Source organism: Panthera leo, chromosome E2 (genome assembly GCF_018350215.1).
Source record: "Panthera leo isolate Ple1 chromosome E2, P.leo_Ple1_pat1.1, whole genome shotgun sequence".
Lineage (NCBI taxonomy): Eukaryota > Metazoa > Chordata > Mammalia > Carnivora > Felidae > Panthera > Panthera leo.
The window spans coordinates 18,159,761-18,181,874 of NC_056693.1; the positions used below are offsets into that span (position 1 = coordinate 18,159,761).

The following is a 22,114-nucleotide window of genomic DNA, read 5'->3' on the forward strand; positions in this document are numbered from 1 at the left end:
TATTTATTTATTTTGGGGGGGGAAGGAGCAGGGAGAGAGGGAGAGAGAATCCTAAGCAGACTCTGCACTGTCAGCACAGAGCCAGATGTGGGGCTTGACCCCATGAACCATGGGATCATGACCTGAGCTGAAATCAAGAGTCAGATGCTTAACTGACTGAGCCACCGAGATGCCCACTTTTAGAGTTTTCTATAGCTATTCATGACTTTTCTAGATTTGTGTGAATGACACAAACTTCCCCTGAAAGAAAGCGTTGGGAAGGGAGAGTGCTGCTTTTCCCCCTGAGTCTTTTTTCTTTAATTTTTTTTAATGTTTATTTATTTATTTTGAGAGAGAGAGCACACATGAGCAGGGGAGGGGCAGAGAGAGATGGAGAGAGAGAGAGAATCCCAAGCAGGCTCCACACTGTCCGTGCAGAGCCTGATGCGGGGCTTGAACTCCTGAAGTGTGAGATCATGACCTGAGCCAAAATCAAGAGTCGGATGTTCAGCTGACTGAGCCACAACCAGATGCCCCTCCCTGAGTTGTCTTGCCTTCATTCCTGCCCGCCCTGGCCCACGCAGAACAGGCCACACCCTCTGAATGTTACCGAGGAATCTCAATTCTGGAGCAGAAGTCAAGTATCAGGCCACAGTGGTTCCCATGATCCTCAGGTCCCTGCCGTTACCTCCTTGCTGTCTGTGGTTGTGTGTATGTGTGTGTGTGTCGGGGTGGGGGGGAGGGTTGAGTGGGGATGGGGGGCTTCCTAGACCATCCCTCTCCAGGTGTTAAGCCTGGATAAGCAGGAAGAGGAGGGAGAGTTTCTGGTGTGGGAGGAACCAAGTGGGGCAAAGCTGAGTTTCCCTGCTTTCCACCAGCTGGCCTCACTTCCTTCCTCTGTCCCAGCCATCCATCTGATACCGTGTGGCTGACCTGCCCCCTCAGTCTCTCTGAAGAGCAGAAGGTTTTGGTTGGGGGCTGTTTGGGGAGACAGGGTGCGGGATGGGATGGAGTAAGTACTTTGAAAAAGCATATTTCATACACTTTTGTATTTGAAAGACAAAATCAGAAACAGTTGTTTTCATGATACCAGTGAAAGTCAGCTTTGGGGCTATTTTTACTAAGGGCCGAGGGGTACGGAGAAGACAGGATGGGCATCTCGCGCCCAACTCGCAGCAGGGGTCGTCTCCAGGATTCATTCAGGCTAATTCCAGGTTCCTCTCCCTGGTGCCATCCCAGCCTAGCACCCCCTGGTGACCGTCACCAGCCACAGCCCACGTGTGCCAGTGTTTAACACTCAGGTGTGAGAGTCGTATTCATAGTCGTGTGTCGGTGTCCATCCCATTGCTCGCTCTGTGTCCTTTGGCAAGTTACCTAGCCTTTAGTTACACCCCTGAAGCCCTCATTTCAGGGGTTAGGAGCGTGGACTGTGGACCCAGCCACGTGGGTTGGAATCCTGGCCCCGCTGTGCGTCGTGTGTGTAACATTGGGCAGGGTTACCTTATCCGGGCCTCAGTTTCTTCATTTGTAGGATGGGGATAATGATATATTGACCTTTTAGGGATGTCGTGAGGGTTGGAAGGGCTGTGTATGTGTATGCGTGCACATGTGTGTGTGCACGTGTGTAAACGTATGCATGTATGAGCACGTTTGGCACGTGGCAAGCACTTGTAAGTGTTGGCTGCTGTTACTATCATTATTTTATTTTTGGTTAGGTTTAGGCTAAATGATATGTGAGAAAAATGTCAATTTTTTTAAAAGAGTTTTTTAAAATATTTATTTATTTATTTTTGAAAGAGAGAGAGAGAGAGAGAGAGAGCAAGTAGGGGAGGTGCAGAAAGAGAGGAAGACAGAATCCCCAGCAGGCTCCACTCTTTGAGCACAGAGCCCAACGCAGGGCTAGAACTCACGAACTGCAAGATCGTGACCTGAGCCGAAACCAAGAGTTAGATGTTTCACTGACTGAGCCACCCAGGCGCGCCCTGAAAAATGTTGATTTTTTCTTTTAATTTTTTAAAATTTTTTTTTTAACGTTTATTTATTTTTGAGACAGAGAGAGACCGAGCATGAACGGGGGAGGGGCAGAGAGAGAGGGAGACACAGAATCGGAAGCAGGCTCCAGGCTCTGAGCCATCAGCCCAGAGCCCGACGCGGGGCTCGAACTCACGGACTGCGAGATCATGACCTGAGCTGAAGTCGGACGTTTAACCGACTGAGCCACCCAGGCACCCCAATTTTTTAAAAATCCCGTAAGTAAGTCCTACTGCAGGACGGTTGTGATAGTGCTCTTTGGTAACTAAAGTGAACGTTAGCCTGGTCCCAGCCTTCTGTCCTCTGTTCCGTGTCTCACAAGCTCCTCCTGACTTGCTTTGACCTCATCTTGCTGCTTCCCTCTTCACTGGGTTTCCTATCGTGTGCCTCTCGGCAAAGCAGCTCCTTAGGTCTCTGCTGAGGTCTCCACCTCGCCCTCTCATCCTTTCTTCTTCTCTACCTGAAGAAGTCTCCTCGTAAGGATTCCAGAGTCTCATAACCTCTCTCCACCTCCAGGAGGGGAAGATGCCCATTACATCCCAGATCAGTGGTCCTCAAAGTGCGGCCCCTATGCCAGCAGGATCAGCGTCACCTGGGAACTTGTTAGAAATGCACGTTCTTGACCACCTACCCCAGACCTGCTCTGTCAGAGACTCTGGGGATGGGACCCTGTGATCTGTGTTTTAACCAGTCCGTCGGGAGATTTTGGTGCATGCCAGGGTTTGAGAGCTGCTGTCACATAGGAGGAGTGGGTCCAGTGGCCGTTTTGGGGTTGTTCAAGTTCACAGTTCTGTTCTGGACAGCTGGTGTTCACCTGGAACTATAAGGCTCCGTGGTGGAGACAGGGACCACAGGCAGAAGGGGAGCCGGCTGACCACTCTGAATGCCTTCTGGCCTCGTCCCCTCCAAAACCTCCCAAAAGGGGATGTCAGCCAGGCAGCTGGGAAGGCAGCCTGGATTCCCCTGAGGGCTGTGTCCTGATCAGCTGCATGGCTCTGGGGAGTCACGTCACCTCTCTGGGCTTTGTTGTGAGTCGTAGCCCTCCGTGAATAGAGCAGGATTGTTTGGGGGAAGAAACGAGGTCACTTAGGTGAAGACACTTTGCAGAACTGCAGCTATTTCTCTACTGTAAATTGTCACCAGACAACTAAACTCTTTATGGGAGCGATTCTCAACTTTTTTCCAGTGGCCACGCATGGGACTGATTATGCTGACATGCTAAACAGACTCCCCAAAACATTCCAGCCGTGACTGCTGCCAACCCCTCTCTTGCCCACGAGAGAGAATGTCGACGGCATCTGAGTCAGAAGTTCCAGCGGGTAGTATTGTGGCCGTGACCTGATCTGTTCCGGCCGCCCCGCCCCGCCCCCATTCCAGCCCAGTTCGGCATGCTGCTGTCTCTCTACCCCTGCACTCTCTCTGTGATCTCTCCCTTCCCTGTCTGACTGTGCCCTGGAGGGGAAGCTCTCGCCCTGTCCCCAGCAGTGTGGCGCTGTCCTGATTCCTTCCGTCCCATGCCACCCACAGTCCTTTCCCAGAGCACATTCAGCCACCTGGGGACCTTGCCTTATTCTGATTTTTTGTTGGGCAGGGGACTGACAGCCTCCAAAAGGAAGCCTTCAGGCTCCTTAATGAAGGGGCAGGATTGGAGCTGCCTCGGCCTCCTCCGGGTCTGCTCCGGGGTCAGGCTGTCACCAAGATGGGCCGTGTCAACAGCAGAGAATCGATGACTGATCACTTCCTTCCTCCTCACAGGTTCCTTGCATGGCAACTCCACCTACAGAAGGCCCCTCTCCTCCTTATTACGGTAGTCTGTCTTCACTGTGCTTTACCCAGACGGGAAGGTCTTTATTTACCCTTTGTTCATCAATAGTTCCTGGTGCACAGGTCACGGGCTTGGTTTTACATTGTTCCAGTAAGAACTTCTCGTTTGCTTAATAATTAGACACACTTGCAGGTTAAACAAACAACTATTTTTTTATTTGCTACCTCTCACCACTGCTTGGCCCAGAAACAGGGAGGAGGAAGCCACACTTAACTTGTCAAGATGACACTGTTAGCTGCCTCAGGTCTTTCATTAGTTTGGTCACAGCGTAATCAGTCTGAAGTACCGTGTTGTTTCCGGGGAGCCCAAATGCCCGGCCTGAGGGGGCATACCAGTGTTCCTCAACTCAAGTGCCTTCCGGAAGATGCCCTTCGTGAGAGCCGGTAGCTTCTCTGTCTTGTTCACCGTCGTGTTTTCTACAGCTTGAGCAAGGCCTGCCCTGGAGTAGGTACCCCATCGATGCAGTTGAGTGAAGGAATGAATGACGGACAAGTGAGGGTGCAGGCCCGTGTCTGTCTCCCTGGACAAGCCTTCCTGGGGCCCTGCAATGAACGCCTTTTGGGAGAGCTGGCATAGCGGTTTAGAGCATAGGAAACATTTAGAGCAGTAAGTACTCGATAATGTTTCCTGTCCCCCACCCCCCCCGCCACCCCGGAAATGCAGGTAGAGTCCCAAGATCCTGGCATTTAGTCCTTCGGCGTTCTTGCACCACACCCAGCTGCTGTTGGACAGAATTCTCACAGAGCAATGGAGGCCGTCACATTCGTTTGTTGCGGCCCTAGGAGCACAGGGCAGCCCAGTTGTAGGGGCAAGATGCGGGCTGGCACAGCAGCCCATCTCCCGCAGGGACAGCCCCGCTCCCACGTGCCACATGCCACGAAGCCAGAACCGACGAAGGCGCGGACCGCTGGCCACAGCCTGACCGTGTCGGGTAGTGGCAGTTGCCGCTGCAGGAGGCCGTGGGTGGAGCAGGGCAGGGCCTCGTTCTTCCCGGGAGGTCACACGTGGCCAGGACGTTGGCAGAGGGACCGATGGCACGGACAAGATGTAGACGAAGAGGACGGTCGGCCTTCTCGGTGCAGACAGCAGACAGCCCTCTCGCTAGTTGAGGCAGAAAGGAACCTTCTCTTTCAAGGACAGGAGGCGGCTCTTGGAATCCCCCGGGCAGCCGGAGAAGCAGATGTGGAGGTCATGCCGGATTACGCCCTCGGAGCTGCCCGTGTGTGCCGCCACCCTCCCCGGAACGGCTGCGTGCACACCACACCCGCGCCTTCACCCCACAGCTTGGCAGCGCCGTGCCCTCCTGTGCGTGTGAATAGGCCACGTGCCTGCGCCCTAGATGCGAGAAGGCTCCTGCAGAGCAAGTTTCCGCTTCTACCTTGGGCGGGCACGGACCCCCAGGAAGGGCGTTCGGTGGTGTTAGATGGCCAGAAAGAGGGATATAAACCCCTGACGGAAAAGATGTAGTCGGGAATCTTCCTAGAGCCGAGTCTTCCCAGCCTCGGGCAGTTTCTGTTCTCTGTTCCCTCAAAGCCCTTGTGAGAGCTTCCCCCAGGGAGCGAGCCGGGACTTTCCTCCCAACTGCTGTCCCTGAGTCCCACACACCAGATACTGACTTTTGAGGAAGCTGGTGGAAGCGAAGGAGCGCTGGAACCGGGGGACCAACATAGATTCTGGTCCAGGCGTGGCCACTGACCGGCCGTGTATCTCTGAGGAAGGCATTTAGCCTCTCCGGACTCTCTTAGGGTCCTTGCTTCTGAAGAGGGCATAAGAAACCAGCTTCACTGTCTTATAACTCGTGTGATGATACGTGTGGAAGCACTTTGGCAAATGCAGACCACACTTCTCCTGATTTAAGGGATTGTTAACTAGGCGGCTGACTTAATTGGAGCAGAGAAGGCAGTCACCGCATGCCCAGAGCTATGTCCCATCCCCAGCCCGGGGGCCCTGACTCTCATCTTGGCATGTCAGAATGCAAACGAATTGGTGAAATTGTACAGGTAGCCTTGAATCTGTTCTGATTTGTTTTTAAAATATCGTAAAAGATATAATTCAGAAGCACCTATTCTTTATTGTTAACGACAAATCGTGTATCAACTGTTTGTCCTGATGTCTTGCTTCTAGGGGACAGAACGTTGTCCCAGCTGATGAAGCAAAAAAGAGAATTTATTTGCTATGTAATTAAAGAGTCTGGGGCAAAGTGGCTTTGGGGATGGCCAGATCCAGGTGCGTAAATGAAGCTGTCGTCATCTGTCTCCGTGTCTCAGTTCTGGATTCCTACACCAGCTTCTTTCTCAGGCAGGCCCTCTCCGGCCAAGATGGCTCCCACAAGCTCCAGGATTACATTTTACCAGCCTAACCACCCCGTGGAAACAGTATGCTTCTTTCCAAATCATTTTAGATTTGACACTCTAGAAGAGACTAGAAATGACTGACTCTGGACGGACTGATCTGGACACGGACCTGTCTGGGTAACGTGTCCTCCCCTTGCGGTTGGGTCGGGGCTGGCCTTTTGCCTCTTGCCCCGTGCCACATGGACTGACAGTGGAAAAGAAGTGGTTGACTAAGGGAAAATTGGAATACTGCTACCAGAAGAAGGAAGAATGGATGCTGGCAAAACCCCAGGTCACCACCCAGGAAGTGGTGCCAGCACAGAGGGGAGGCCTGGTACAGCCTAGGCCGATCGAATACAGGCCTTTTTCTAGTCTGAAGAGGAAGACCGGTTCTACTTGGTGTCCCCCCCCCCCCGCCCCCCCCCACCTCAACTTACATGATCCCTCTGCCACCTTACCTCGAGTCCCTGCTCAGTTTTCTTGGTCTCTTACCATTATGGCCTCACCCCTACTTTGGGAATGAACTCCTCACCTTACTCCCTGGCTGTGACCCTGTGGTCACTTGGGCCTCTATACATTTCCTTTTCTGAGTCAGATTTCAGGGTGCCTTCTCCTAGGATTGCTAGGTACTTTGAACTAACCTGAGCCCGTTCCCAGGCAGACTGATCTTGGAGATCAGGCTGCCACGGACGTTTACCAACTCATGGGAGAAGGTGCAGAGGCAGGTACTTCTGTCATCTCAGGGTCCCCTAGGAGCCAAGAGCATTTGAACTTGAACTTGCTGTGGGTCAGGAAGAGGAAGGTCAGGAGTTGAGCTATCAGGCCACTCAGCCCTCATTGTTTTCCCCAAAACTCTCGTTGGCCGTCTCTAGATCTCAAACGGTGATTATTCTTTCAGATTTTGTTCTGCTTTCATAGTTCAGGAAACCCGTTTTACATCCCTGTCTCTGGGCTGCTTATGCCAAATGAACTTGCGTGTGGCCAGCTTTCTCACGTACTCCCATCCCTGCCCCTGGCTGTGTTCCTTGTTTGGTCAGTTGCCCCTAGTGAGGATCTTGTTGAATCGGTTAGTCTTCAGCCCTGCCTCACAAAACCTCTCTAGAGTCCCCGGACACATGAGCACCCAAGAAGAAAGTGAGGCCTTACACGGCCCATCACGTCTGCAGGCAGCACCTCTGATCGTGTCTCCCCGTGTCCCCGTGCCCTTCCTCTGCACCACCTCTGCCTTCTCACCTCTCGTCTGCATAAGCCATATAGATCCGGGGCAGCCCCGGTTTGCTTGGAAGCCATTGGACACAGACACGTGAATGAGTGGCAGGTTGTGCTTTCCCACTCCACAGGAGCTGCATCTGGTCTTGGCCCAGGGCCCAGGGCCAGCAGGGGCTGCATTCTCATCCTCAGGATTCCAGCGTCTTATCTATCTTCCCTTCGCTCCATTGTCCATCTGCGCTCGCCTCCAGCCCCCTTTTCTCCGCAGGCCGGGTGCGCTTTCTGCATAAACTACACAGTGGGGGGAAACCCCTCTCGGCTGCATTAGTTGTGTCGTTTTACCTTTATGCTTTTGTTGAATGGTCACGAGAGTCCGGATTGGGTTAGGAAAGGTGAGGAATGGGGAGACGGGCCACTCTTTTATCCCTAGAGTCCTGGAGAGGCTGCCTGCCCCACAGGGCCCCACAGGGTCCATGTGTATGTCCATGAGGTTACTTTGCAGGTCTCGGGCCTCACCTGAACCCCTTTCTCTGTTGGCAGGTAGCATGTGCCTAGCCCTTTCCCTCCCACTCATCACCTTGTGTCCACTCCAGGGCCAGACTCGCTGCAGGGCTGGTCTTGGTGGCTTCTGCTAAAACTGAAAATGCACATTCCATGCCACCCAGTGGTTCTCTGCTTCGAGGAATTTTCCCACATGTGTACGAGGAGGCATGCACAGGGATGTCCAAAGCAGCATTGTTATGCTGGTGAAAAATAGATTATCCAAATGTTTATAACTAGTGGAATGGAAAACATGAAACCGCTTTTAAACAGGATGGCATTTTACTCAGCAGACAAAGAAATGAATGAGAGCCCTAAGCTTCAGTGATGAATGTCAGAGGCGTGGGTATCAAAGACATGATTTGGAAGGAAAATAGCAAGTCACAGGATGACCATGTGATATTTGTGGACATAAAAAAAAAAAACCACACACACACAGAAGAGAATACTAAACTGTGTTTGTGGGCTCAGGTACATTTTATGGACATGTCCATGGACCAGAAAGATACACTTCAATTCCAAAATAATATTGCTTCTGGCGAAGAAGAGAGGAAATTCAGTGAGAGAGAAACATAATGGGAACATCACCTTAAAAAATCTGAAGAAATGTGGGGTGCCTGGGTGTTGCAGTCAGTTGAACGTCCAACTTTGGCTCAGGTTATAATCTCATGGGTCATAATCTCATGGTTTGCGGGTTTGAGCCCTGCGTCTGGCTCTGTGCTGAGAGATCAGAGTCTGGAGCCTGCTCTCTCTCTGCCCCTTCCCCATGCACGCACACTCTCATTCCCTCTCTCTCTCTCTCTCTCTCTGTGTCTCTCTCTCTCTCCAAAATAAATAAACATTAAAAAAAAATCTGAAGAAATATTGGTGCACCTGGCTGGCTCGGTCAGAACATGGGACTGTTGATCTTGGGGTTGTAAGTTCGAGCCCCACATTGGGCATAGAGATTGCTTGAAAACAAAATGTTTTAAAATATGAAGAAATATGATTGTTAACAAGCATTTACTCTGCATGGTGGGTATAGGCATATTTGTTATGTTTTTAAGTCTTCACACTTAAACTTTTGATTTGAATTTTTAAAATAATTGAAGAAAGACTGATCGCCACTGTGAGCAATTGAGGAATGATATATCTTTTGGTTGCGAGCGACTGACAACCCAGTTCAAACTGGCTTAAGCTCTTAAAGAGGGAGAATTTTTGGTTTTCAGATCTGAATAACCCCAGAGTATGTCTTGCTTTGGGATTTCAAATGCGTGGACTGCTTTCTTTCTAGTTGACCTCAGCATCTCTCCTCAAAGTGGCCCCTGAAGCCAGCATTCTCCCAAGGTGAGTTCAGTAGAAGAAGTTCTTTCTCCTAAATGGTTAAAAGAGAAGGGCCCGGCTAGCTTTCCTTGGCCTGGGTTGAGTCACATGCTCGGGTGTGGACCATCACTGTGGTCAGATGGGCTCTGCTGATGGCTCGCTCTGGCCCTGGGTCACACCTGTACCCCAGAGTATGAAGGAGGGGGTGAAGCCAGCTCCACCAGACATCACGGTTGGGGGTGGTGTGGGAGCGGTGCTGTCGCCACTGAAGGGGGACGCCAAGAAGGCCAGAGCAACAGATGTCCACCTTGAATTGCCAGCTCACTTTTGAAAAGGGATTGCAGAGCGTGCTGTGATAAAGCTGGAATCTTCGAGTCCAACAAACAGTTTGCCCTTCGCCACTTGCCTCTTATCACTCTGCACCCTTTCCCGGGTAATGGGGCTTCCTCATGGGAGTGATACTGGAAATGCCTGAGTAGGGCTCTCAGTAGACGTCCCGTAAGCCATCAGCTCCCCACCCAAGTCGGGGTGGGGGCACAGACTCTGCCAAGTGAGCTGGGAGCATCGCAGGTGTTTTGCAAATAGGATGGAGTAGATGGATTGAAAGCACGTTTAATATCATTTCGTCTTTGCCAAAGAATACTTACTTAATGTAACGTAAACTACAAACAGCGTGCAGTTCATTGTTGTTACTGTCAAAAAGTCATGCCTTCAGCGATTGTGAGGCGCTCACTAGGGGTGTGGTTTCTTGAGCCCAGCTCGAAGAGAAAGCTGTCCCCTACGTTTACATAAACCAAGTGACCTGACTTCATGCCAAAGTCCCTTTCCGGTGGAAATTTGCCCTCACCACCCTCAACTTGCAAACCAGAGAGGGCTGAGGAGACTCTGCTAATGGTATCTTCGAGCCTTTGTTTTTCCTCCTTAACACCACGCTCCAGGAACCGTGGATTTCCCAGGAGGTGCGACGGGGAGTAGCCCTGAACTTAGACTGTATGAACTACCTGTTACCGAGGACCCCGGCGGCCAGACTGGGGCTGTTACTGGGGCTTTGTGAAGCACCCCCCCCCCCCCCCGCCAAAAATAAAGCACACTCAGTATGTTCATAACTTTTGTCCCGACAAGCTGTCTTTGATCTCTGCTGATGAAAATCAAACGTGCAGGTTTTTTCAGGATGCCGTAGGCCAAATACAATTAGTATGGAGATTTCCGGTTTGTCCAACTTTCAAGAGAAGGAACCCTACCTGTATTTTGGATCAGCATACCACCACCTAAGTGCAGATGAAGTGATCCTCATCCACGGAACAAGAAGAAAAACGCCAGTTCAAAGGACCTTTGGAACAAGACTCTCGACTAGCATAAAATGGCGAGCGCACAGTATCCGACCCATCCAGGCCGGTCTGCTACCCTTTTAGCTCATGACGGGGTGGTTCCGGTTTTTGCATCTCCCATTTAGAACATCAAAAAGCTTTGCATTTGGCCAGGCAGACTTTAAACTCACATCTCCAAAAGTTTAAGTGGCATGAAACTTTACGAAGTTGTGAATCATTCCGTGCCGATACACCAGGAAGCACACTGTTTTTCTGGACGTGCAGTGGCATCCAGCAGAACCCGCGGAGGCCCCCTTGGCACACTAGATCGGCAGTTCTCAAACTTGTTCCTCGCAGGACCCCTTTATACTCTTTAAAATTCCGAGGGACCCCAAAGAGCTTTTTAAAGTGTTATGTTCCAGCCATTGACATGTACCACATTAGAAGTTAAAACAGAGGACATTTTACTTTTTTTTTTTTTTTTTTTTTTAATTTTTTTTTTTTTCAACATTTTTTATTTATTTTTGGGACAGAGAGAGACAGAGCATGAACGGGGGAGGGGCAGAGAGAGAGGGAGACACAGAATCGGAAACAGGCTCCAGGCTCCGAGCCATCAGCCCAGAGCCTGACGCGGGGCTCGAACTCACGGACCGCGAGATCGTGACCTGGCTGAAGTCGGACGCTTAACCGACTGCGCCACCCAGGCGCCCCGGACATTTTACTTTTTTAATGTTTGTTTATTTTTGAGAGAGAGTGTGAGCAGGGGAGGGGCAGAGAGAGAGGGAGACACAGAATCTGAAGCAGGCTCCGGGCTCCCAGCTGTCAGCACAGAGCCCGACATGGAGCTCGAACCCACGGACCGCGAGATCACAACCTGAGCTCGTCAGACGCTTCAGTGACTGGGCCACCTGGGTGCCCCAAAACACAACATTTTAAATATGTATTAATTTATTTAAAAATAATCAGAAAACCATTACCTGTTAATATAAAGACATACTTTCATGAAAATAACTATATTTTCAAAAGAAAAAATCCTAGGGAGAAGAGTGGCACTGTTTTACATTTTTGCAGACCTCTTTAGACCTCAAGCTTCACAGAAGGCAGCTCTATTGGCAAAGCTGTTATCCTATCACATGTCAGGTAGCTGCTGAGAAACTCCCCTGTGCATTCATTCGTGGAAGGATGGGAGCGAAAAAGGCAATTAGCATCTTAATATAATTATGAAAGTAGTTTGGACTCCTCAGATCCCAGAGAAGTTCTGGGACCCCAGGGGTCTATAGACCACACTTTGAAAACTGCTGTATAGGAGTCACATAGTTGAATGCTGTCTAGAACACCAAGGGAAGAAGGAAGAAGGGGAGAGAGGAACCAACTAAGGAACCCTTAACATGTTAAAACATCTAAAATAACCACTAAAATACTAAACACAGAGTATATGATTTCCAATTCAGTGATATGAGAAACAGATATGAGAATGATACGAGAAATGAAAAGAAATAAAAAAAAAAACTTAATCCCAAAGGAAGGCAAGAAGAGAGAAAAAAGAAATGTAAGAAGGTGAAGAAAATAGCACAAAATAAGATGGTAGGCGTTTCATTTTTTTTTTTTTTCTTAAATGTCTGTGTTCACTGTGATAATTCATCTGACTGTTACAATTACTATTAGGCCATTCGCAGTATGAGTGTATATTTCAGTATGTGGGTACACTTCCATGGAAGTGTTTAAAAATAAGATGGGGCAGGGGCACCTGGGATGGTCAGTCAGTTAAGCATCCGACTTTGGCTCAGGCCATGATCTCACAGCTGGTGGGTTCGAGCCCCGCATCGGGCTCTGTGCTGACAGCTCAGAGCCTGGATCTTACTTCAGATTCTGTGTCTCCTTCTCTCTCTGCCCCTTCCCTGCTTGCACTCTTATCTCTCTCTCTCTCAAAAATAAATAAACATTACAATTTTTTTTAATTAAAAAAAAATAAGATGGGGCAGAAATAAATCCGAGCATATTGGAAATTATTTTTATATAAGTGTAAATGAATAAAACAATACAGGTAAAAGACCAATACGGTTGAATTGTCAGACCATATTACATACAAAACATCCAGCCACTGTATATATTGTTTGTAAAAGATGCACCTGACCTAAGGATATAAAAAGTTGGAAAGTAAAAGGATGGACAGTGATGTCCTGGGAAAATACTAACCACGAAAACAAGTTGGTGTGGCTATATTTATATCAGACCAAATAAATTTTAAGGCAAAAGGAATGACCAACATTTCATTTTAGCAGGAAGACAGAACTACGAGGAGAAGTAGACAAGTTCACCATCACGGAGGAGCAGGTAACATACCTCTCCATGTAACTGGTAGATCAAATAGAGCAAAAGTAAATAATGGTTATAAGGATTCGAACATCACAGATGAACAAGTTTGATCTAAGGTGTGCAGAGACAACATGCGCCTGACGATTGCAGAATCTATGTTCTTGTCACACCTGGAACGTTAGATTGACAATATTCCAGGCCCAAAAGCAGTTCTCAACAAATTTCAAAGAGTTGGAACCATTCAAACCGTATTCTCTGGCCACAGTGCCATTTGGGTAGGAACAAATAACGAAAGGATCAAGAAGAATTTGTATGCTTGAAAATAAAGCAAATGTCTAAACTTGAGTCCAAGGAAAAAAATCCTGTGGAAATTAGGGCCTGTTAGAACTTAAAATAGTGCAAATTATGCAAATGCAGGCTTGTAGCATCCCACTGACACTGCACTTCATAGTCTTACATGCTTGCGATAGCAAAGAACAGAGGTTACAGATGAATGAATGTCAACTTGAAATTCGTTAGAAAGCGAGCAACTGAAAAGACTCCATAAAGTAGGAGGAAGGGGACAACCCAACACTGATGAAATAGAAAGCATAGATAAATACCAGAGAAGGCCTTGGGCTTTTGAAAAGATGAGTTTCAACAGACTTCTGGCGAGATAGATGACGCAAAAAAGAAGACACACATACATAGTGTTGGAGACTGAAAATAGGGCAGAACTACTGAAGAGTATCCTGACCCGAGTTACCTCACACCAGAGGTGACTCTTCCCTCAAGGACTGTTTCTTTTCTTGCCCGTTTCATAGACTTGAGCCAGCAACCGCTTTGGCTGGGGGGCTAGACCTCCGGGCTCCCATGGCAGGATCCTGTCTGACTCTCCAGACTCCTGCCTGTGCTAGACGTTCAGACCTGGAGCGTGGAGCACCCCCCCGCCCCGCCGAGTCAGGGCCAAGGATCGAGCAAAAAGCTTTGCACCGGCTGAAGGAATGCCACCATCATATAGCTACTGAATGGGGAGAGAATTCCAAGGATAAAAGGGCTGTGGCTGACCAGGAGGCAGTGCCGGCCACAAATAAGGAAATGTCATAACTGCCAGGAAACAAAACAAAAGCACCGACCCAGTGGATGAGTTGGATTTGAGAGGTCTACTGCTCTTCTGTGCCTCTTAAGCTAGGCACAGGTGAACTCACCCCAGTTCTGTTTCGCTGTTCCCCGTTTGGAGCCCTCCCCGCAAAATGTTTCCCCGAGCTGGCAGAGTTGGTCTCCTGTGAAGCCGACGTTGGCCATACCCAAACTCTCATCTCCTCTCTCTGCGGCGGCTTCTCCAGCCTTCCTCCTGCAGCGCCCTGCCAACGAGGCAGCCCAGCTCTGCAGACTCCGTAGCCTCCTATCCAAGGCTTTGCGCATAACTGAGGAGGAGAAATAGAAAACCAAGGGGTCGATGCAAGCATTGAGAGCACTGAGCAACACAGCGTACACCCGCCATTTTTCACTTTTTCCCTCTAAGAACCCCACCACGTGAGACACATTGTAGGGCCCAAAGCAGACCAGGAAGTTGAAGAGGGTCACGGCGGCCAGCGCCACCGCTCTCCAGCGCTTCCGCGTCCCCACTTGGGGTCTGGAGAGCATGATATGCACAAAGCGCCAGTAGCAGAAGATGGTGACCAGCATGGGGATGAGGAAGAGGGTGAGACACAGCTCTAGCCGCACAGGAAGCAATATGGCCAGCTGCTCTTGGGTGAAGTTGTCATAGCAGAGAGGGAGGCCGTTGGCCTCACCCCCGACCTTGTTGGCTGGTAAGTAATGGACGATGATCACAATGCTGCAGCGTCCGAAGGACAAGAGGCAGGAGACCAGAGAGGCGATCACTCCGTACACGGGTTGACGGGACTGCTTGTACTGCACGGGGAAAGCCACGCTGCGGTAGCGCTCGATGCTGATGCCCGCCAGGAGCCACGTGCTGTAGTAGATGCTGCTGTAGAAGCCGTAAGCAGTGAGGGCACAGAGGACATCCCCCAAGGGCCAGAAATCGTAGGCGGCCTCAACCATCTTGAAGGGCAGCAGCAGCAGCAGCAGGAGGTCCGCCAGCGTCAGGCTGAGCAGGAGGATGTGGACGGGCGCAGGGTGAGGCTGGCGGACCCGCCCCACGAAGGCCCGCAGGGCCAGGAGGTTGGCGGGGAGACCAATGAGAAAATACATTATGTAGACAAAGAGAAGTCCCAGGCTGTGGGGACTCGGGGCCATCCTTCCTGAAGAGACAGAAAATGAAGTCAGAATCCTCTCTGACCATGGGCTTCCCAGCCCCAAACCAAGGTGACTCCATTGTCAGCCTCAGTGCGTCTCCTCTCCCTGCCTTGCCGAGTGGTTGTGGCTGACCCTTCAAAACTGAGCACTGCTCTGCTTCCTGTGCGTCAGGGAGAAAGAAGGCCTCCTTGCTCCCTTGCACAATTACTTCTGGAAGGAAGAAGAGGAAAAGAAAGGAGAGGAGAGGTGGGGAGGGGAGGGAGGGAGGACAGGACGGAAGAAAGGAAGGATGATTAGTCTCCTAAACGTTGTGATGTCTTAGAAGTTCCCACAGGAAAAGTTCTGAGGTCTCCAAGTCCCCACTAGAAAGGCCCCTTTGTGAGGGCAGTGAGCTCATCTGTCTTGTTCACCACTGTGTCCTAGGACCTGGGACTGTGCCTGGTGCATAGTAGGTGCTCAACACTATCTGTTGATAAATGAATGGCTGTATGAACAGAGGGGAAGGAAACAGCTGCTTCATTACCTAAAGGGACTAAGCCTGAGGCTGTCTCCGAGTTTCTCCAAATTTTGCTCAGCCTGGTTGTGGTTTCTTTCTTTATATTTGCCTGTTTTCTCTTTCTTTTCCCTCCACCAGTCTTTGGGCTTGAACAGAAGACTCTCAGCTTCACCCCTGCAAATGAGAATTTGGTCAGGCCTGAGGGATGGGCATGTTGAGCCCGAGGTGAGTCCCAGACACCCAGCTTCTTGATTCTACTCTGAGCCCTTCAAAGAAAACCTGTAGGTTTTGGGGCGGGGTGGGGGGAAGGGCTAGGGATGGGAGGGATCTGAGCTGGGCCAGGTCGGCAGGATCCCAGCCCCGGGCCATGCCTCCTGTCAGTCACATGACTGGGAAAATCACTTAGGTCCTCGTATCACAGATAACCATGATTTCTCTAGAAGTACCACAATTCCCAGCCTGCTACCTGCAAATGTACCCTTTCTCGCTGCCTGAAGAAAGCACATGTATGTGAGTTTTATGTCGATCGAGTATAACGTTTAATCTCTTATTTATCACTAGAAGGGAGACATTTAAAATAAAACTTGAGTCCTCAGCCTGTTACTGCTAGCATGTTACTGGTGTTCCATCTAGGTATCACGTTCCCAGATCAGAGCATCTGAGGTAGAGGGCCAGGTGAACAGGGTCATTCCCATCTAGTTGGGGCTGAGCTCACTTTTCATTTTCCCACCCCTCTCACCTGCACCCGGCCCCCACCAGCACCACCAGCTCGCCATTTGACTTGTCCTGGCCCCTTTCCCATCTCTCTGACCTCTCGTCCTATCTCCTCGGAGAGTAAACTCCATACTCTGCCCCCCCTTCATAAGTTTATCTACACTCACTCCTTCCTTCTGTCCCATCCCTTTGTGGGCTTGTGATCCCAATGACCTCTTCCCTGAGCACAAGCAAAGTTGGGTGTCTTGCCTTTTCCTGGAGACAGTCGGATGGCTTTTCAAATTCGTTGGGTCTCAGGAGCAGGAAGAACTTTGTCTAACTGGACCACCTTTTTCTCTTCCACAAACACGAGACTTTTATACCTGGATGAGTCACGTGGTCAAAGAAAGGAAGGTCAGTAGCTGAGCTCTTCCCAAGGCGGTTTGACCCTCTGGATCCCCCACCAAATTCTGCCCCCACCAAACTTATTTCTCCCAGAATCCAGATCACAACTCTTCTTTTGGGCTTCCTCCTCTTTCCCCGTTTCAAGTAATCAATTCTGTTTTCCTTTGCATGGGAAATTATTCCAGTTTTGGACATGTGGCCTCTTCCTGCTCCTTCCACTCTTTCTGCACCCTTTCCTTCCCCATCTTTTCTCTCAAGGCCCCTGACATAATCAGTTTCCTGTTCTCTTTCTAGGAGGCTCTTCTGAAACTCATTAGTGTCCTAAGCATCGTCTGACTTCCTCTGGCCCATCAGGTCCCTTCCTTTTTTTATTTTTTTAATTTTTTAAAGTATTTATTTATTTTTGAGAGAGAGAGAGAGAGAGAGAGAGAGAGGGAGGCAGACTGCAAGTGGGGGAGGGGCAGAGAGAGAGAGAGAGGGAGACTCAGAATCCAAAGCAGGCTCTAGGCTCCGAACTGTCAGCACAGAGCCCGACGCAGGGCTAGAACTCACAAACTGTGAGATCGTGACCTGAGCCGAAGTTGGATGCTTAAACGACTGAGCCACCCAGGCGCCCCCCAGAAAGCATCTCTTATTGCCTATCACTCCCCACGTTGGTCCCCAAGTGATCGCTCTATGTTCCTGGTAGGCTGGCCTTCCCTAACCTACACTGTACCTGTCCTAAAATGGGCATTCAGGAATTGGTTTTGATGCTTGATACACATGGGCAAAGGGAACGTAATTATCTTTCACTCTCTACCAAATTAATTTGTACCATGTTGCTGTCTGCATTTGATTGAGCGACAGAAACTTACTGGAAAGGTGAAGAGTGCTGCCACATAAGGCTGCTCTCATCCTAAAATGCCAGGGGAGGGTCCTCCTTTCTCCACCCCTGTCCCCAAGGAGCTGATTCCCCAGTCAGAACAGAGCTGAAGAATCTATTAGCAGGTGCTAGGACCACGGGAGACCACGGGAGTCCGTTAGCCCACCCTTGGGATGTTGGCCTTCCCATGGGATGTTGGGGTGGCGTCTAGGTAAGATTGGCTCTTCCGCAAGGGACTTTTTTGAAGTTTGTCCATAGAAAAAAACCAATGTACAATTCCTTGCGTGTCACAGGCACTTGCATAACTGGAGTGAAAGGACAAGAGCTGGGGGTGCCCATAAGAGCTTGCCAGCTGCCGACACAAGCGACAAGGAGGTCAGAACCTGCACTTTTTGTCTTCCCGTTTATCTCCGTTCTGTCACCCAAGCCAGCAGTGTTGGGACATCCTTGGTGCTCGGGTCCCAGGGTCACCGGGGTAGAAAGGGGAGGGCAGACTAAACTGTTTGAGAGAACCAGCAGGCTCCGTGGACCTCGCACACAGCCGCGTCACGGGGGCGGGCCACGCAGCATCCCTACTTTCCTTCAGTGAAGCGTTGCCCAGGCTGCTCACGGCTGATTGGCGCGCGGCTTCCTCCACGTGCCTCCCCTTTCACATCACCGCACCCCCCAGTCGTCAGACGCCCTGAGCCCTTGCTCCGTGCAGACCCTGCTCTAGGCGCCGTGGACACGGGCGAATGGGACAGACAGTAATCAGGGAAACCATCCAGGGAATTTCAAGTGAAGGAATGAAGCAGAAAGGGAAATCAAGAGGGAGGCTGATGTGGGGCTTTTGGGGGAGAGAGCTGTCAGGAAAGGCCTGGGCTAAGCAGGGATGTTCGCACGGAGGAGAGGAGCCAGCCATGGGTAGAGCGTTGCAGGTAGAGGGGACAGCAAGCGCCAGAGCCCTGCAGCGGGAACAGACTTGCTGTGTCAGAGGAACCGAAAGGAGGCCAGGGTGGCTGGGTGCAGAAGCCAGGTCAGGCCGCTCAGCCTGTGGGCGGCGGTGAGAGGGCCCAGGAGGGAGTTAGAGAGTGCTGACTGTCGTCTGGAGTTGTTGGACCTCAGAGGACAGACAGCTGTCACATCTGCATCCGTTGATCTTATCTCCCTCTCTTGCTCTCTGGTGTGTCCCGATAAGCTGCCGCAGCCAGGCAGAAGCTGACAGCCCCCTTCTTGTTCCTTCTAACACACATCACTGTGTCTTTATCACTGTCCTCTTCAGCATCAGCACCAACAGATTGGGGAAAGGCCAGAGGGGGGGGCGCTGAGCATGAAGTCTCTGGGAAACATTTTAAGAGGCTAAGGAACAGTGGTGTCCAGTCCCACGCTCAGCGGCATGCGCCACCAGGGGAAGGGAAGGGAAGGGAGGGACATGGGCCCATCCAGGGAGCAGGGTTCAAGGTAGGCGCTGCTGCGCTTGCTCTTGAGCCAGCCCCCTGGACAGCTCAGCCCACTGCGGTTCAGCTGCACCCCTTGGAGCCACACAGTCGAAGATGGAGAAACCTCACCTGTTAGGAAATTAAGGTTTTCCGGCCGCCACCCCCTCCACCGGCTGCTGCCTCTGCGTGCCCTGGCTTCCCACGTCTCGGGAGTGGGGCCCCAGGGTACACAGGTTTGCCACCCCATCCTTCCAGTTACTCAGACCAAAACCCCGAGACAGAGCCGTGATTCTTCTCTTCCTCTGCCATTTATTCCATGAGCAGACGTCTTCCGCTGTCTCTTCACAATATATCCCCAATCTCACCACTGACCACACCCTCCGCTGCCACCCTGGTTCAAGCTGTCATCCCCATCGCTCGCCTGTGTCCCTGAACGATCTCCTCCTGTCTGATCCCCCTGCTACTCCTGTTGCCCCTTCAGTCTGTTCTCCACGGCGGCCAGAATGGTCCTGTTAGAACCTAAGTAGTCATATCCCTCCTCTACTCAAAACCCCGTGACCTTCCCATCTCTTGTCGATGCCACAGTCCTTACCGTGGCCTGCAGGCTCTACTGTGTTGGCTTCCTGTCCCTGTCACTCTCTGACCTCATCTCCTGCTCCTCTCTCTCCCCTCGTTACTTGGGACACTTCTCTGGAGGGTGCGATTTGCTGATGCCTTTCAGAATGAAAAACCCCATACCATCTGGTCCAACACGCTGACATCTATGAGTTTATTATATGGATGTACTTTCCCGTGTGCATGAAGTACATCCTCACAGTGTTCTTTGTCTGTTTGTTCTGTGATAATAAAAGACTGGGAACAACTTATATCCGTCAGCAGGGATCTGATCGAGTGAAAGCCATGGAGCACCCAGTCGGTGGACCCGCCACGCACCTGCTACAGGTAACCAGGCAGATCTGCATATGCCAGCGTAGATCCAACTGCGAGATGTACCGTTAAAAGGAAAAAGCATGTCGTAGGAATGGCGAGTTGCACGAGAGAAGGGGACACACGCCCACACATTGACTCAGCGAGGGTTTCCCGAGCAGCCCCCATGCTACCACCCTCGCCAGTGCTGGGGAATCAGCAGCGAACAGGCCTTGCTTCACGGAGCTGACATTCCGTTGGTGCAAGGCAGTCTGCAGATGGATCGTAGCATAAGCCGGGGGTTGGACTGGGGCTAAGAAGGAAGACAGAGATGGGGGCAGAGGGCGAGTCTGCGAAGGCCTCTCAGAGGAGGTCATGTTTGAGCAGAGACCCGCAAGGAAGAAGAGAATGAGTTGGGAGACTGTCGTAGTGTTCCGGACACAGGGACGGCAAGCCCCGAGGGAAGCCAGTGTGTTGGGAGAGGCCAGGCAGGCCGGAGCGGCAGCAAGGGGACTGGGAGAGGGCAGAGTTGTGCTAATGAAGTCAGGTGCTCAGCAGGCCCGGGACCACGTGGGGCCTCGTGGCTGTGGAGTGACACCCGGAATATGGTGGGCAAAGGTGTGAGGTAAGCTGTTTCACATTTCCAAAGGATCCTTCTGGATGCCGGGTGAGTGTAGATTGGGGACGGGACACGCATGAGCCGTGGTTTGTCTCTGGAAAGGAGAACTGGGTGTTGGGATGGGAGGGAGACTTTTCTGTGTAGATCCTTTTGTGCTGTTAGATCATGAGATCGAGCCCCATATTGGGCTCTGCACAGACAGCGTGGAGCCTGCTTGGGATTCTCACTCTCCCCCTCTCTCTGCCCCACCCCCACTCGCGTGCGCACATGTGTGTATGTGTGTGTGTGCACGCATGCACACACTCTCTGTCTCTCTCAAAATAAAAACATTTAAAAAAACCAAAAAACTTTTTTCTGGGTGTGTGTGATCTTAAAAAAAAAAAATTAAAAGCAAGAGAAAACATCCACAGCTAACATTTACTGAGCATTCTTCACGAGCTGTGCTGTGTGTCACACAAACACCTGTGATTCAGCAGAGATGGTCCTGTACGTGATAGAGTACATCCCACACCACCCAGCCAGAGCCTTCTCTTCTGTTGGGCTGCCCCAGGTGGGAGAGTGGATAGGACCAAGGTAGACATAAAAAAGGAAGAGGACAGAGCTACGGGCCTCCTGGCCATTAGATCTCCACCCGTCCCCACCCATACTTGGCATTATCCAGCTTCTGGATTTTTGCCAGTTGAATGGCTATCAAGCAGTGTCTGTTTGCTGTTTTAATGCATTCCCATTTTACTGATTACTAATGGGTTTCACATCACTCAATAGGATGCAGGCTCTCTTAGCCCATAATCACCGTTCTGGACAGCGTCTCAGAGATGGCTCTTAATTGCAGCAACAGAAGCCAACTCTGCTAATTTAGAGATGATATGATAACATGTTGGGTAGCTCAGAGATCTGCCAGGAAGGCTGGAGAACGAAGCTTGGAGAATAAAGGGAGCTGTGCAGTCAGGACCACGTTAAAAGTTATGCCACCCAACCCAGTCCAGTGAGGGCACAGGAGCCCCTCCCCTTCAAACCCACACACGCTGTGGCCCTAGAGTCATATTCTATTTGCCACCACTGCTGCCACCGCCGGGAGCAATTCCCTGCTGCCTTCCTTCTTTGTACCACTTTGTAGCCTCAGATTTGAGTTTGGGCAGCTGAACCTGATTAGCTCAACACAGGAGAGATGCCCAGAAAACAAGGTCCCAGCGTTATCAGCTTCCCTGGTGGGAGCCAGGCTCTGCTTCCCACCAAGACTAAAGATTCAGACATGGGCAGTTCCCTAAACACGGGAAGGGAGTCAGGTGCTGGGGAACTGAAGGATGCTCAGTGTTCTTACAGCAGGGCCCCTCAGCGGTCAGGACAGCCTAGACCACTTCCATTTTTTGAAGTTCCCAGTATATGAAGAAAAAAAAAAGGTGACGATATTCTCAAATGGGGTTGTAATGGTAGAACAGCCTCTTACCATGAAATAAGAAATGGGACCATACCATTCACAAAATAGTTGTAGGATTTTCTCTGCCTGCTTTTTGACAGTGTGCGGTGAAGTGTAGAACCAGAAATGAGCCATGGGTTTAAAAGCTAGGTCCTGTCAAGATATTTGTGTGACTGTATGTTTAACCTCACCTGGGGATCATGTCCTAAGAGTAA

The 22,114-nt window shown here is 50.7% G+C and overlaps 1 protein-coding gene across 1 annotated transcript; it reads right to left on the reverse strand.

The window, feature by feature from the left end:
- Positions 1-13,897: 13,897 nt before the first annotated feature.
- Positions 13,898-15,083, reverse strand: LOC122208231 (free fatty acid receptor 2-like). Its single transcript, XM_042919111.1, has one exon. It carries the CDS (start codon positions 15,081-15,083, stop codon positions 14,010-14,012), a length of 1,074 nt encoding a protein of 357 aa, XP_042775045.1. The 3' UTR covers positions 13,898-14,009.
- Between the last annotated feature and the right edge of the window lie 7,031 nt (positions 15,084-22,114).

What these genes read in the sequence shown, in the direction of transcription:
- LOC122208231 (XM_042919111.1), bottom strand. Translation starts at nt 15,083, where the DNA reads ATGGCCCCGAGTCCCCACAGCCTGGGACTTCTCTTTGTCTACATAATG.